Source organism: Urocampus carinirostris, chromosome 10 (assembly GCF_059441175.1).
Source record: "Urocampus carinirostris isolate Australia breed hairy pipefish chromosome 10, RoL_Ucar_1.0, whole genome shotgun sequence".
Taxonomy (NCBI): Eukaryota; Metazoa; Chordata; class Actinopteri; order Syngnathiformes; family Syngnathidae; genus Urocampus; species Urocampus carinirostris.
Window position 1 is genome coordinate 9,321,326 of NC_142358.1, and position 13,807 is coordinate 9,335,132.

Sequence of the window (13,807 nt, forward strand, 5' to 3'; positions counted from 1 at the left end):
ACCTCCCTATTAGTGTCGGAGCTGGCAAAGACTTGCGGTTTTGTTTGCTCCTGGTAAGCCCCCATTAGCAGAACACGTTGTCTGGCCGGTGTTGTGTGGCCGGTGTTGTCTGGCCGGTGTTGTCTGGCCGGTGTTGTCTGGCCGGTATTGTCTGGCCGGCTAGCCTGCTGTGTCCATTGTTTTTTTCCAAGCCGGGTTCGCGTTTGTCGCTGTAGCCACTTTTTGTTGTAGGTGCCCGGTTTGCCTGGCTGCTATATGCTTATTTTTGGGGGGTCGGCCAGCCTAGCATTTTCCCGCTGAGGTTGCTTCTCCAGCTGACTTTCATTGATCGGTTCCAGTTAGCCTCCATTAGCTCTTCGTGTACTATTGTTGGCTGCTTGCCCATTTTTGTACCATTACTGGATCCACCTGTGACAAACCGCCTAAACATTCTTTACAAAAACTGCCAAAACCGTTTTTGAAGATTCCTAACCTCTCTGACTAATTAACACACACACATGAAACAATCAAGAGACTGGCTATATATATATATATATATATATATATATATATATATATATATATATATATATATATATATATATATATATATATATATATATATATATATACATATTTATATATAAATTATCCATGGAAAATAATCTGTGATGCACCGAAAAAATGCAAAAGTTGAACTGGAAAAAGGGGACAATGTATAAGAACAAAAAAATCGTTCTTATTTTAATAGGAAGTAATACTTACTATCGGCAAATGCATTAATATATACAAATATATATATATATATATATATATATATATATATATATATAAAATGCAGAAACCATGTACTATGTCCTCACATTTTTCAGGTTTTAAAATTTGGGAATACCTTTAAATAATGGAACGATATAATGAGGAAAAAATGAGTGAGAGAGGAACGATGATATACTCACCCTCGTGGATTTGTCCAAAAGAAACTGAAAGGTGTTGTGTGTCGCTTGAGAGCCTTCCAGCTCTGTACGACACAATGCTATCAAGTAGTCTTTCACATGTTCATAGATCCTGCCATCCAAGGCCTGAAAGACCGTTAAAATAATTGTAAGAACGGACACTTAAAATAAACATAAACCTTAAATATGAAATGGATTTTTTTTCTATCCCCATAGCCTAAAGGCAGAGTAGCTCACTCATCAGTCAAAAAAAGAGGAACATGTTTAATTTAACGGATGATACAATTAATCAGGTGCGAATATGATAGTTGAAGTGAAACCTTCTAGATTTGGTGTCAGCGACGTTTCGTTTCCATGAGAGGTTTCTTTTCGTTTCCATGAGAATCTAAAGTAGACCGAATGTAAAAAGATACACAGTAATCCCGGGGTTGCATTCTAAAAACCTCTCGCGATAGTCAAAACCTGTGGTTTTAGAAAACTATATTTATTTAATTATTTATTTATTACTCAAAAACAAACCCAATTAACAGGCTCAAATAAAAGTACTGTACTTTGTAAATATTATTTTACTTGTAACTCCTGTACTGTCAAATTATAATTCTAAGAATTACTTTTCTGCTTTATTTCTTTATTACTGTATGGATTAAGAACATTCACTTTACTTTACATGATTCTTTGCTGCTATTATGTGGACATTGTCGAAGACTGCATTTATCTTTCGGTTCCGTCCTACAGAAACCATCCAATTTTTCCACTGTCAAAGATTTTTCAAAAACTGCCAGGGATCCACTGGAGGGCATAAGTGGCTCCCTGCATTTGGCTCCAGAGCAAGTTTAGTGCATTGAGAAGTCTAACTTTGTTGTCGATAGAAAGAATCTATCTTCCTCTGTTTAGTCAATCAGAATGCAGAACACAACCCACAAAATGTACACACAAATCAAAATGAGCAAGCCAAAGAAAAATAGGTTGAATGTTTGTGTGTTTTGAATTTACTTCTTGCAGCTGCATTAGGTGAGGGAGTTCATAATTCAATTCACAACAATTTAAAACGCACAGGCTTACACAACACACACACTTATGCACACACCCACACACTCACACATTCAGACATGAATAATCCCAATGTTTGTGTGCATAATCAACAGAAAACAAAGGAAACTTAAAGGAAGTTATGTCATTATGGGTGGGCTGACTTCATCCAAAATGTTTCCTTATCTTGACACATATCTCCTTTCCCCTTTTTTTCCTATTACCATCACTTTTTTTTTTACTTTCACCTATTTGCTGTGGCACTGAGATACAATGAATCAGCATCCACTAAAAGACCTTTAACATCTTTGCCCATTCGAGTGCTTGGGTTAAATCAATGCATGTGCAATAAATGGGCCCCAACTAAAAATAATTGGCTCGGGCAACAATTCTGGTTGAATTTATTTGACAGATTAATTTGATGACCCATTGCGACAAAAGATGTGTTTACAAAGTGAACTTTCAAATTGGGAAAGAGATAACTAGCAGATTGTTTTCCTCTGGCACTGTCCCCTATCTGTGAATGTGCACAATTGCCTGCAGTCTTATGTAGCTTGGAGATGCTGATATATTATTCACCAGGGCCTCATAGTGTCGATGCTTTTGGCCACTTCAGGCATGTGTGGATAGGGCTTAATGTTTTTGTAAACTGAAAGTCACAGTTATCAAGTTTTGTCCAGCTATTTCTTTTTATTCCTCTTCCTTATGTCAGCTCCCAAAGGTTTTTGTATGTTGAGCAGGTGTTTCTCATCGTCTCGAGACTATTTATTTTCCCCGTTTCTTTCTTTGTCGTTTCATGGTCATTGTTACTTGGTTGTCAACGTTTCCTCTGGTTTGCGTCAGGTTTGTGTTTCTAATTTTGCATTGACACAAGTCAATGTGTCCACCCACCCAATACAACCTTCGCAGCACGGCTACAGCTCCGATTTTAGCGGCTCGTTACATTGAAAGAAATCAATGAAATCGGACTGAGGAAAGCCAGAAGGGTAAAAAGAAATGCTGATCACTATAAGTGGCTCTGTGGATTGTTATTGGGTCCAGAAAGAGACTAAGACCGCATCAAGGGAAGAAGCAATAGTGGTGCTCCACGTCCGGCCTACTGCTCGTAACTAGCCACCCTTGCCAAACCTGTATCTCACCAAAACAAGATTTGGCATTTACCTTCTCCAAAGAAAAGGCTGTTTTTCCTGACTCCATTGTGCCTTAATTCAGCCGATGGAGAGGAAAAGAGAAACATGGGCAAACGCGGCCAAATGCCTGGGTTGCACCAGGCTTCCTCGCCGAGGAGACAGAGCTGTAGAGCCTGGCCTTTTTTGGCCCAATGGTCCCAAAGGACAGAGACCAGCACGCCACCCCCCTTCAAATCGTCCAGGAAGAACAGGCGTGGAGAAAAATAGAGGAAGAAAGGCTTTCGCGCCTCTCTTAAAATGCAACTGATGCCTGTCACCGGAGGTGTGTTCTGTGACTGGTTGGAGTTCCTGTTGATGTTTTTTAATATAATGTTCTCCAATTGGTTGATTAAGTGATAATAGGCAAAACTCCATTCAGACACGCAATGAAATAAATCCTCTGGCATGAAACATGACACACATATGCAAATCATTAATTTTGGATTACAAATGAACACTTTAGGAGTTCAAAAATATATTATACAGCTGGAGTGTCTGGTCACTCCTGTTAATAAATGCAATTGCTGCCCGTTGGCCACGATGTGCGTGATTTGGTGTGCCATTTAGGAACAAGGAAGGGTCTTTTGAACAAATTGTGGGTCTTTCAAGGTGTTGGCACAGTCGGTGGTTGAAAAAGGTTAGAGGTAATGCACCTGGGGGCTGTTCAGTCTTTATTGCTGTGTCTTATGTGGACGCTTTCTCCACAGATAGTTAAAGGATATGACTTTTAACTATTTTTCTTAGACCGCGTCTGAAAACCCTTCTTACCTGGAAATTACCTCAGGAAATGAGACATGGCTGAGACTCCTAAATCCCACGTAATGAAATAAAATGTTGCTACAGAAATATTGAGGCTGCCAAGGCATTATTATGAACATCAATACTTAGGGAAATAAAAAGTATTAACCAAGAGAAGTTAAGAAAATCGAGTCACAAGGTTGATTTTCCAAGCCATTTTTCATTTCTCCAAAATACCTGTATGCAGTGGAGCAGGTCTGTGTGATAGTAGCGGTCGTGGTGAGCATTGGCAGCAGCTAATGTTAACAAATAATCATTTCTGGCCTGTGTTGCCTTTGAGTTGCAGTCACTTCTTTTTGCTTTCAACTAAAAAGACAGAATGGTACAGATCAATTTGATTCAGTCTCATTGCATGCAAGATGCTAAAGCTAGCCACTCCTTGCACATCTGTTTCTCTGCACTATTGTACTTACAGCGTTATTGTTACAGTGTTATTGTTCTGTTTACCTGACTTGTTTACCTGACGACACATTTTGCACATCTGGTTAGCTACTCCTCTTGCACTATTTGCGCTACTGTAAAATACTATACATAGCCATAGTTATTTAGTATATTATTAGCACTCAATACTACAACTCAATACAACATTTTATTTATATCTGTACATTCAAGGAAACTGTGCGGGTCAGATGTATCGACATTTCGTTCTGTATACACGTGTACTAGAATGACAATAAAGTAGATCTGAATCTGAATCTGAATCTGAATGAACATTTTTAAATGTTTCAAATTTGTTTCTAAAAGCACCACATTACAAAAAATCTTAACAGTATATGACAGTCTTACCTTTACACTAGCTTTTTGTAGACTAATTCTTGACTGAAAAAGAGCCAGTTTTGACCTAAAAAGAGGAATGGGAATAAAACAATAAAGTCTTTCAAATGTAATCATTTTTATTGCCTATCTGCATTCCATTTGACCTCGGGCTCCAAAAACATTTCTTAAGCGTATAAAGACTGAAAATGAACAAGAATCATAGGATGTTAATGTCTTGTTTGATAAAAATGTGAGCAACAACCATTTTGAAAAGTTGAAAATTGATTCACACTACAAAAAAGAGGCACAGAGAATTCAGATCAAACTTGTATTTATAATGTACCAAAACATAAACTCAGTTACCTTTGTTATAAGAATGTGTGGCTATGATATGAGCTTTGTTTTCTGTAACATCAATTGTACACTATTTGAAAAACAAGTTTATTATGTTTGAGCAAAAATTTACATTAAGCAAGATTTTCAAACTTGATCATCTAAAGCATTGTTTTAGTGGTCGCAGACCTGTCTTCAGTGGTTTACGTTCCTTTGCCTTGGCAAAATAATGCCAAAAAGAAGAAAAAAACAGTTCCACTACAATTGTTAAGGAGATATGTCGATAATGCCCTGCTCCATCTCTTCTTCTTTGTTAAATCAAACAGCGGAATTAAGGAGGACTACATTTCGTTTTATTTGGATTTTGTTGGTTTAATTTACTTTTCTGCCCATGAGTATAGTAATGATGAGAAGGAAAAATGGAAAACACTGACTGCAACGATTGAGTTGAAGAAGAAAACAATTGCGAAATACGAAAATGGCGTTTGAGTGTTGGCTATTGAAGCCTTGCTGAAAGGACCAGAAAATGGTTAAAAACATTATATTTTGAGATTTTTACTTGTATATTAATCTTTATTACTACATAGTTAAATAATCATTGATGTTTAGGTACATGCTTTATTAATATTTAGAATTAAGTTTAGTACGTGGCGATTTAAAAGAGGTTTTGGGGGGTCGTTTATATGCGAATATATACTGTACTTAAAGTCGTTTTATTTTTGCTGGTCATTTTGTTTTTTGAAAAAATGAGAATATATAATCTCTGCTTTGAACTGCACAATTATTTCATCACATGTCTGAAGTGGATATTTTTTCTTGATTTAGGTTGCAGCTTGTTGTTAGGGTTGGGTGGTGTGTCCTTGAGGTCAGACCAGTTTAGCACCAGTGATCGAGAAAAAGTAAAAATATCAATGTGTAGGTAATTTAAAATAACCTACAAATTCAAATCGATTTTGCTGCAGGCAATAATATCTGAAACAATGTTACTAGAAGATGCTTTAAACAAAACATTAATACTAAATAATGGATTGAACCTAAATGAAGGGTAGTGGACCAGTTTCCCATTCACAATAAGGTATAGTAACCTTAAGAAGAAGACACATAAAATATGTCAAGATCCTGATTCATGATGAAAATCCATTTCAAGGATGCAGTGTCTTGACTACAGTAATTCTCAGTCCACTGCAGCCATCATAATTCAACCATTGTGACATTAAACAGAGCAGTGTGTGATGACTTAGTTTTCTTAAATCTTTGTTCGGATTAAATTATACAATAAGGGCCATTATTTCAAAAATACTAGAATGTAAAAAAGTAAAATCTTTATTTTATAAAATATTATGGACATTTTGGTTCTACAACAGAAAGTAGATATAAGCAACACCTAGAAGCTAATCAAGGAACATCACAAGGTGTTACTTTAAAGACACTCAGGTTTGCAGGTATTTGGTGGGTTTGTACAACTTTTTATGGCCAAATTCAAGCACTATTTTATGGGACTTTCAAAGGAAATGTTTCAATTTCTCCAGTATGCTTTAAGTAAGAAAATCTGATATGAATCATATGAGCTGCAATTCACAGATGCGTTGTTTGATCTTGCGTGTGCATTTCCCAAGACATGACTTAAATATGTATGTATGTGTATATATATATATATATATATATATATATATATATATAGAGAGAGAGAGAGAGAGAGAGAGAGAGAGAGAGAGAGAGAGAGAGAGAGAGAGAGAGAGAGAGAGAGAAATACAGGTGTTGGGTAAAAATCATGTATTTAATGATAATATGTAGCTTACATTTTCAGTTGCAGGAAGTTCCTCCCATTTTTGTTCATTCCAAAAATGTATAGTATCATTTGTATAAATTATACACACTTACTTAGCTTCTATATCTGCCTTTTCTCGTACTGCATGGGCAACCTGTTCACAGTCGTAATATTTTTTCTTGGCTTTTGCCAATTCCTTTACAGATTCCTGCAGCTCTGACTGAATGCCACTTAACTGATCAATGATCTGTGTTGAGAGAAGAAAAAAAGAAAACAATGGTTTAATGGATTTAAATAACGACTGAACGTTTGTCATAGTATTTATCTTATATGATGGCAGAAATAACGTGCAATTAGTGCAGAATATTACTGGTCCAAATTACTAGCATTTCTCTAGAATGTATGGTCGCCATATTTGTCTAAAACAGAAGTCAGAAACTAGGGCTGCACGATTAACCATGCCAACACAAACCACCAAAAAGATAAAAAGAAAGAGTTTTTTCGAGTGCTTCTAAGAATTTCACATACTTGCATGATAGAATCAGCAAGTACAATATTTTTGAAGTTACATACGTGCTAATGCAACTGGTGATAAAATGTGGTGTTCCTTCTATCTTAGAGCCAGGTGCAATCATCAAAAGAGCTACTTCTTCACAAACCAGATGTTTCATATGAATCCCTTTCAGTTTTCTTTCAATTGTAGGCTGAAGTATAAAAGTCAAACGGTCACTCATAGAACTAAAACTTAAAAAGGTGGCTCCATTGCTACCAAAATATGAATTAAATTGTATTTCTTTTATAGATAGCATTATTAGTAAATATAGTTCAAACGGGAGTCTAGAGTGTTTTAATTTGTTGTCATTATATCGCCTTTTTACTTAGATTACACCTTTACCCTACGTAAGATACCTTTAGGAATGTATTTTTTTCTCCCTTTTGAGCTTTAGCATTGCACTTAGAGTATGTTACAAGCAATAGTTATTTGAAGACACAGTAAGTTCCAGACAATAAAGCAAAACACTTTCATAAAAATACACAACTGCCTTCTTTTATGTACTCACTTTTTTAAGTTGCTGCTCTTTGTAAAGTCTGACGGTCTTTGCAGGTTCTGAAACTTGACTTTTGTAGTCATCGCACACATTGAGTCTGGACTGACTAACTTGTACGGTACCCTCCAAGTAAGACCTCCACACTGCATATACATTTCTAGTTGGACAGTATGAAAACAATAAAACAAGTTTGACAACAATCTCATTTAATCCAAAACGGAGAAATACAAGACATCCATAGCGCATTTGATTTGTTGTGACACAAACTTGATCTCTCCATTAAGGACCAACAGTGCCATGATTCAATTGATGAAACGAATAATCAATTAATGAAACCGGTCTTAAAACAAACATTCAATGAATGGAAATGGCTTTAAAACAAACACTTATTTAATAAAAATGGCCTTTTGGAATGAAAAGCTTGGTAATATATTTTAATTAAATGTTATCATAATTTAATTTTACATCTCACATTTTTTAAACCACTAATCCTTTCTAGAGTCACGGGAGTGCTTGAGCCCATCCCAGCTATCTTTGGGCAGTGGGCAAGGGACACCCTGAACTGGTTGCCAGCCAGTCGCAGGCCACACAGAGACATACAACCAATTCAACCGCTCGAACATACCTAGGGACAATGTCGATCCACCAATCAACCTGATGTGCATGTTTTATGGAATGTGGAAGGAAACCGCAGTGCCTGGGAGAAACCCACACAGGCACAGGGAGAACATGCAACCTTCACACAGGGAGGCCGGTAGCTGGAATTGAATCCTGGACCAATGCACCGTGGGGCAGACACGCTAACCACATAGCTGTCGTGCCTCCTGAATTTCACATTGTTTAATCATTTTAAAACAGCCTACTTTTTTTAATAATGTGATTTAATTGCCATGGATTTTTAAAAAATTGCTTTTTTAATAAAGTACGCTTCAATTTCAAAATGTTGTTTTGCCAAATTCCCTTTTGTATTTTCGAATGCCTTTTTAAAAGTTGGTGGTTGGGCTTGGTCTGTAAGATCCATTCTTCTTACTGGACATTGGTCATGTCTGTCCTGTAGGTGGCGAATTTACTAGTCCACAGAACCAGCAATTAGAGTGCCCTTAAAAAATCCAGTCCGACCCAGGCGACGCCCGTGGGTATTAAAGCGCGACCAATTAACTTGATTTTCTGGACCGGGCAAGGAGCAAACCTGAAATCGTATTCTTTTATTGGTGAGGACTTAAACATATGCATATACATCTTTTATATTCCTGTGTCTGCGATAAGTGACAATGTTTCATCATTGACTGAAGAACAATGATGGGTGGATAATAAAGACAGAGAAAGCGAGAGAGACCTGAACGTAATGATTTCCATTTGAGGCCCGGTGGGGTTAGGCTGGGGCTGACGATCTTACTTTTGCCAGCAATCAGAAGTAAAAAATGGCAAGGGTAAATCAGTAGTAAAATGTGAACATTCTAAGGGCCCTGTTAGTTGTCAAAGCGCTATAGGCTTATAAATGAAGTGTCAGATATTAACCTACAGTATAGGTGTTCTGGTTGCTGATCTTTGGTAATTACAATTCAAAAAGATGTGTCACAGTAATAAAGACACTTTTAGTCCTCCATTTGGGCTGTAGCAAATGCAGTTAGTTTGCAATCGATTAAAAAAACACTGACCTGTAGTCGGTTCTCTGGTCATCAGGGTTGATTCCAGGCCAGTCTCTCTTTAGGTATTGGCTTGCTAACTTTTGTAGAGCCTAACAACAAAAATATTAATATGATAAATCAGGGGTGGGCAGTAAGGCATAAACATCAGGATTTTTATGAAATTAAATCACAATCTCATGCTTATCATGACAAACTGTGATTTTTCAGACCAGCATTGCAATTTCAATGCGATTTTCAATTTTAAAAGAAAGGTGTATCTTTTGTGCTAATTTTGTTATTTTCGTAAGTAGTTAGCCATTGGATGCATAACCTACCAGTACATACATTCATCCATGAGTCGAGTCAGTAATTAGTGGGGAAAAAAATAAAAATACTATTGGGATCATATCATACACATGTTAGTTACTTCGCCCCCCCCCCAAATATGTTAATAGGGAATGGATGTATTGAAGTCTCACACTTCTGCATCTGTCTTTAAACTCCACTGGTGTCCCAAGAAATATATGGAATGTGACAGGATTACAATTTTTAACTTTTTTATTTTAAAATATTTTGAAGAATTACAGCCCACGGGGTCATCTTTTGTCCCCACTTAGGCATTCAAGGGTTAATACTAGTTTCTGTATAATCACCAGTCGCGCTTAGATATACCCTTAGAAAATGTATAAAATACTAAAACAAAATTCAGGCTGGAATAAAAAACCTTTTATTTCTGTGTGTTCCAACTTATACTCAATGCTAGTCCCCCCCCCGCGGTGATTATTTGAGTTGGGGACAAAACTTAATAGTGTTTCCTTTCAAAAGGGCCCAAAAGGGCCCAGATTCTCCAATCAGTTCAACAACAGCATTCAATATACTTAGGCAGTGTTTTGGATTGAGATTGTATGTGAATTTTGCAGGGGCTTCAACCTAATTAAACAGCAATCTTTTCGGGGAAACTTTGTTAGGGCTGCTGCCAATAAATCCTTGAAAAAAAACGAGGTGTCATACGATTACGCAATCGCACTACGTCACATTGCAATGTCGATTAGATTTTGGTTAATCATACAGCCCTACTTGACCCTGGAAATAAGAAGTCATCAATGGATTTTGAACTTGCGAGGAGATCAGGGGAGGCCCCGAAGCCCCAAAAAGAAATCCCAACCTGTTCTAAAAGCCCCTCCCTTGAGCCCTTTCTTTTTATTACATCTCCTGGATAACAATCTGCCCCAAATGATGTGTGTATCAAAGAATACCAACATGATTGGCCGATGATAGATAGATAGATAGATAGATAGATAGATAGATAGATAGATAGATAGATAGATAGATAGATAGATAGATAGATAGATAGATAGATAGATAGATAGATAGATAGATAGATAGATAGATAGATAGATAGATAGATAGATAGATAGATAGATAGATAGATAGATAGATAGATAGATAGATAGATAGATAGATAGATACTTTATTCATCCCCGCAGGGAAATTCACAAACAACGACAATGATGACAACGATGTCAACAGTGGATAATATTCAAAACAACAGTGAGGTATAATAGACAAAATAATGAACTGGCACCTTACACAATCTACTTTGAAAGGGGTCCAATATTAAATAGAGGACCAACTTATAATTGTTAGAAACATGATGAAATAGAACGGGCTTAAAAATAATAATTCAATAGAAGAACTAACTAACGATCAAATATTTTTAAAAGATTACAATCTCATTAAAGGCCATAACTATTTAATATTGAATTATCACGTATATTGCGCTAAATTTAGAACATTACATTCTGGACACATTCTTCTCCAATGTATAAACAGGCCTGACAAATGTGAATGGGTAGTAACTTGCAGTGCCAACCTTACTTATTCTGTCATGATTGTTCAGGCATTCCCTTTCATGATGAGCAGTCATCGGCCTAACTTGTTCACACTGATAATAATGTTTAAAAGAAGACTGGCACAGTAATTGTTCTCAATTGTTGAACCAGTCAGAAACAACAGTGCTACAGGAGCATGTATCATACAGTACATCTACCACAGTGGGTCACTGTGTCAGTAGTGACAACGCTGTCATATACACAAAAGCACATGCACATAGATGCACACATTCTCCTCCAAGTCTATGACGCTAAACTGAAAACGAGGACACATCCAGTTCTACTTCAAGTTATTATTGTATTGAAGCATTAAACTAATTTCATACTTCACCTTAAAATGATACCTGCCTACTACCATTACATAGCATCTATATTTACTCCGTTAACATAGGCTTAGACAAAGGAACTGTTCAAGAATAATTTTTAAAGTTTATGATCAAGTACTTACACTATTCAAGCTCAAAATAAGTGATTCTCCATTGCAGTCTGGGAGTCTGAGTTTGCCATTCATAAAACACAAGTCCAGTATTGTATGCTGTTGTAATGTAATATGTATGAATATGTCCAAATTACAATATTTCCTGAAAAAAAAATGCAGATTGGTCTTATGAATACAATTTTTTTAACATTTATTACATCTTGGCATCTCAATTATTAATAAATCTTGTTTAATAAAACCTGTAAAAATACAATGTTTATAGGCTGGACTGGGAATAAAAAAGGGGCCTATAGGAGAAAATTCTGGACTCCCTTGCTAAGGTTGCAACCTCTGTGATGTGATGTTGGACAAGTGGTAAATAATAGATGGATGAAAAAAAACTATGATGAAATCTCCTAAAATAAACACACCTTCCCCCACCATCCTCTATTCAGTGCTATCATTAACTGACAGCCTACACTTGCCACAATAGTCCATAACAAGCCTTCCTGAGCTGTCAGTCTAAGTATTCATTTAAAGCACACATCCTTTTTTGTTTAGAAAGACTAATTGTGTACTCAGACTTGAATATGTAATAGAATAGAGAGCAAAGTACTAATATCATAGAAGATAATGTATTATTTACTGTAGTATCCGGACTAACCACAATTTGGCCAGAAATGTTAAAATGTGCCTTACAACGCGGGCCACTTTATATACCACAGGCAATGTTCCCTCTAATTTTCCACGGGTCTGAGCGTTCACACAAAGTCAGTGAGCAACACTTAAAACAACAGTGAGCAACTAATCCATTATCATACATGTCCAAAACTTGACATCACGTTACATTTTGCTGAGTTTCCGGCAATGCAAAAATGTTTTCACTTTTGAATGAAGTGACTAATGCATTATTGCAAAGGTTGTACGGCCTACAAACGTCATTTGTTTTTACAACAATTCTTTCACAAGATTTCCATTTCTTTTTATTTCCTGATATATTTTGTCGCATAATATTAACATTTCTGGGGGCTTATTTAGTCGGTTGTAAGATACAGAACTGTACTTAATCACATTTTTTAGTGGAAGTACAATGTTGGCAACAAGATTCACTTGATATAATTGGAAATTATTTGAATGCAACACAAACTTTTTCTCCTTTTTTCCGTGTTTTTTTCTACTTTTTTAAAATCCTTTAAAGAAATCTCATTGTGTTTATTTTTTCCGAGCTGTTACTTTTTTCTTTTTGTTCTCTATTTTCTTTTTTCCTACATTTCTTTCTTTTCTTTATTTCTGGCTTTTTTTCTAAATTTTGCCTTCTTTTTTTCTCTTCCTTCTGTTTCTTTTTTTCTCAGTTTTTCACTACTTTTTCATTTTGGTGTTTCTTTCTTTTTTGTTCTATTCCCCCCTTCCTTTAAGTAATTTTGTGCATAATTTTACATAATATTTGGTCATGTTGGGATTAAAGAAGCAAAAACAACCTGAAGAGCCGTTTAGGACCTGAAAGAGCCGGTTCCTTTTAGTGAGCCGAGGCGAAGAAGCCGGTTCTCGACAAACTCTACTAACTTTACTCAACTTCGTTCTACTTCGACTCGACTTCAAAATACCGCAATTAGGACACAACGTCAGGGGAACCCGTGTATTTTTACCTTCATGCACTGTAACTTTGACTTAAGTCGCTTCTTAATTAGTAATTTTGAGCCCTCATTTTTGTGCGCTGGCTAGATTTTCTTGTGCGCTGAGAATGTGCGAGCAGTGCGCAATTGCGCACGCGCGCAGCTTAGAGGGAACACTGACCACAGGATAAGGCGGAAAAAAATGGGAAATGCTTACAATAATCATAGGTATACATTGGTATACAAAGGGATGTGGATGGATTGCGTATGAGTATAACTTAAAATAATCCAATTTGAAAAAAAAAAAAAAAAACGCGGCGGGGGTCACTCCCGGGCCGCGCGAATAAATAAATGAAAAATAAAAAAAATATATTTTTTTTTTTTTTTTGAAGGTGCGCCGCTACTTCGCGGATTTTCACTTA

At 36.4% G+C, this 13,807-nt stretch overlaps 1 protein-coding gene across 2 annotated transcripts in view; it reads right to left on the reverse strand.

Annotated features, from left to right (window-relative positions):
- Nucleotides 1–13,807, reverse strand: part of fchsd2 (FCH and double SH3 domains 2) — a 70,098-nt gene that overhangs the window by 27,773 nt on the left and 28,518 nt on the right. For both annotated transcript variants that reach the window (XM_088345478.1, XM_088345477.1), the window contains exons 4-9: nucleotides 9,493–9,572; nucleotides 7,847–7,991; nucleotides 6,899–7,032; nucleotides 4,715–4,769; nucleotides 4,106–4,234; nucleotides 936–1,058 (exon numbers count right to left, since the gene is read on the reverse strand). In XM_088345478.1, the coding sequence (XP_088201604.1) occupies nucleotides 936–1,058; nucleotides 4,106–4,234; nucleotides 4,715–4,769; nucleotides 6,899–7,032; nucleotides 7,847–7,991; nucleotides 9,493–9,572 (666 nt within the window). The remainder of the gene's footprint in view (nucleotides 1–935; nucleotides 1,059–4,105; nucleotides 4,235–4,714; nucleotides 4,770–6,898; nucleotides 7,033–7,846; nucleotides 7,992–9,492; nucleotides 9,573–13,807) is intronic.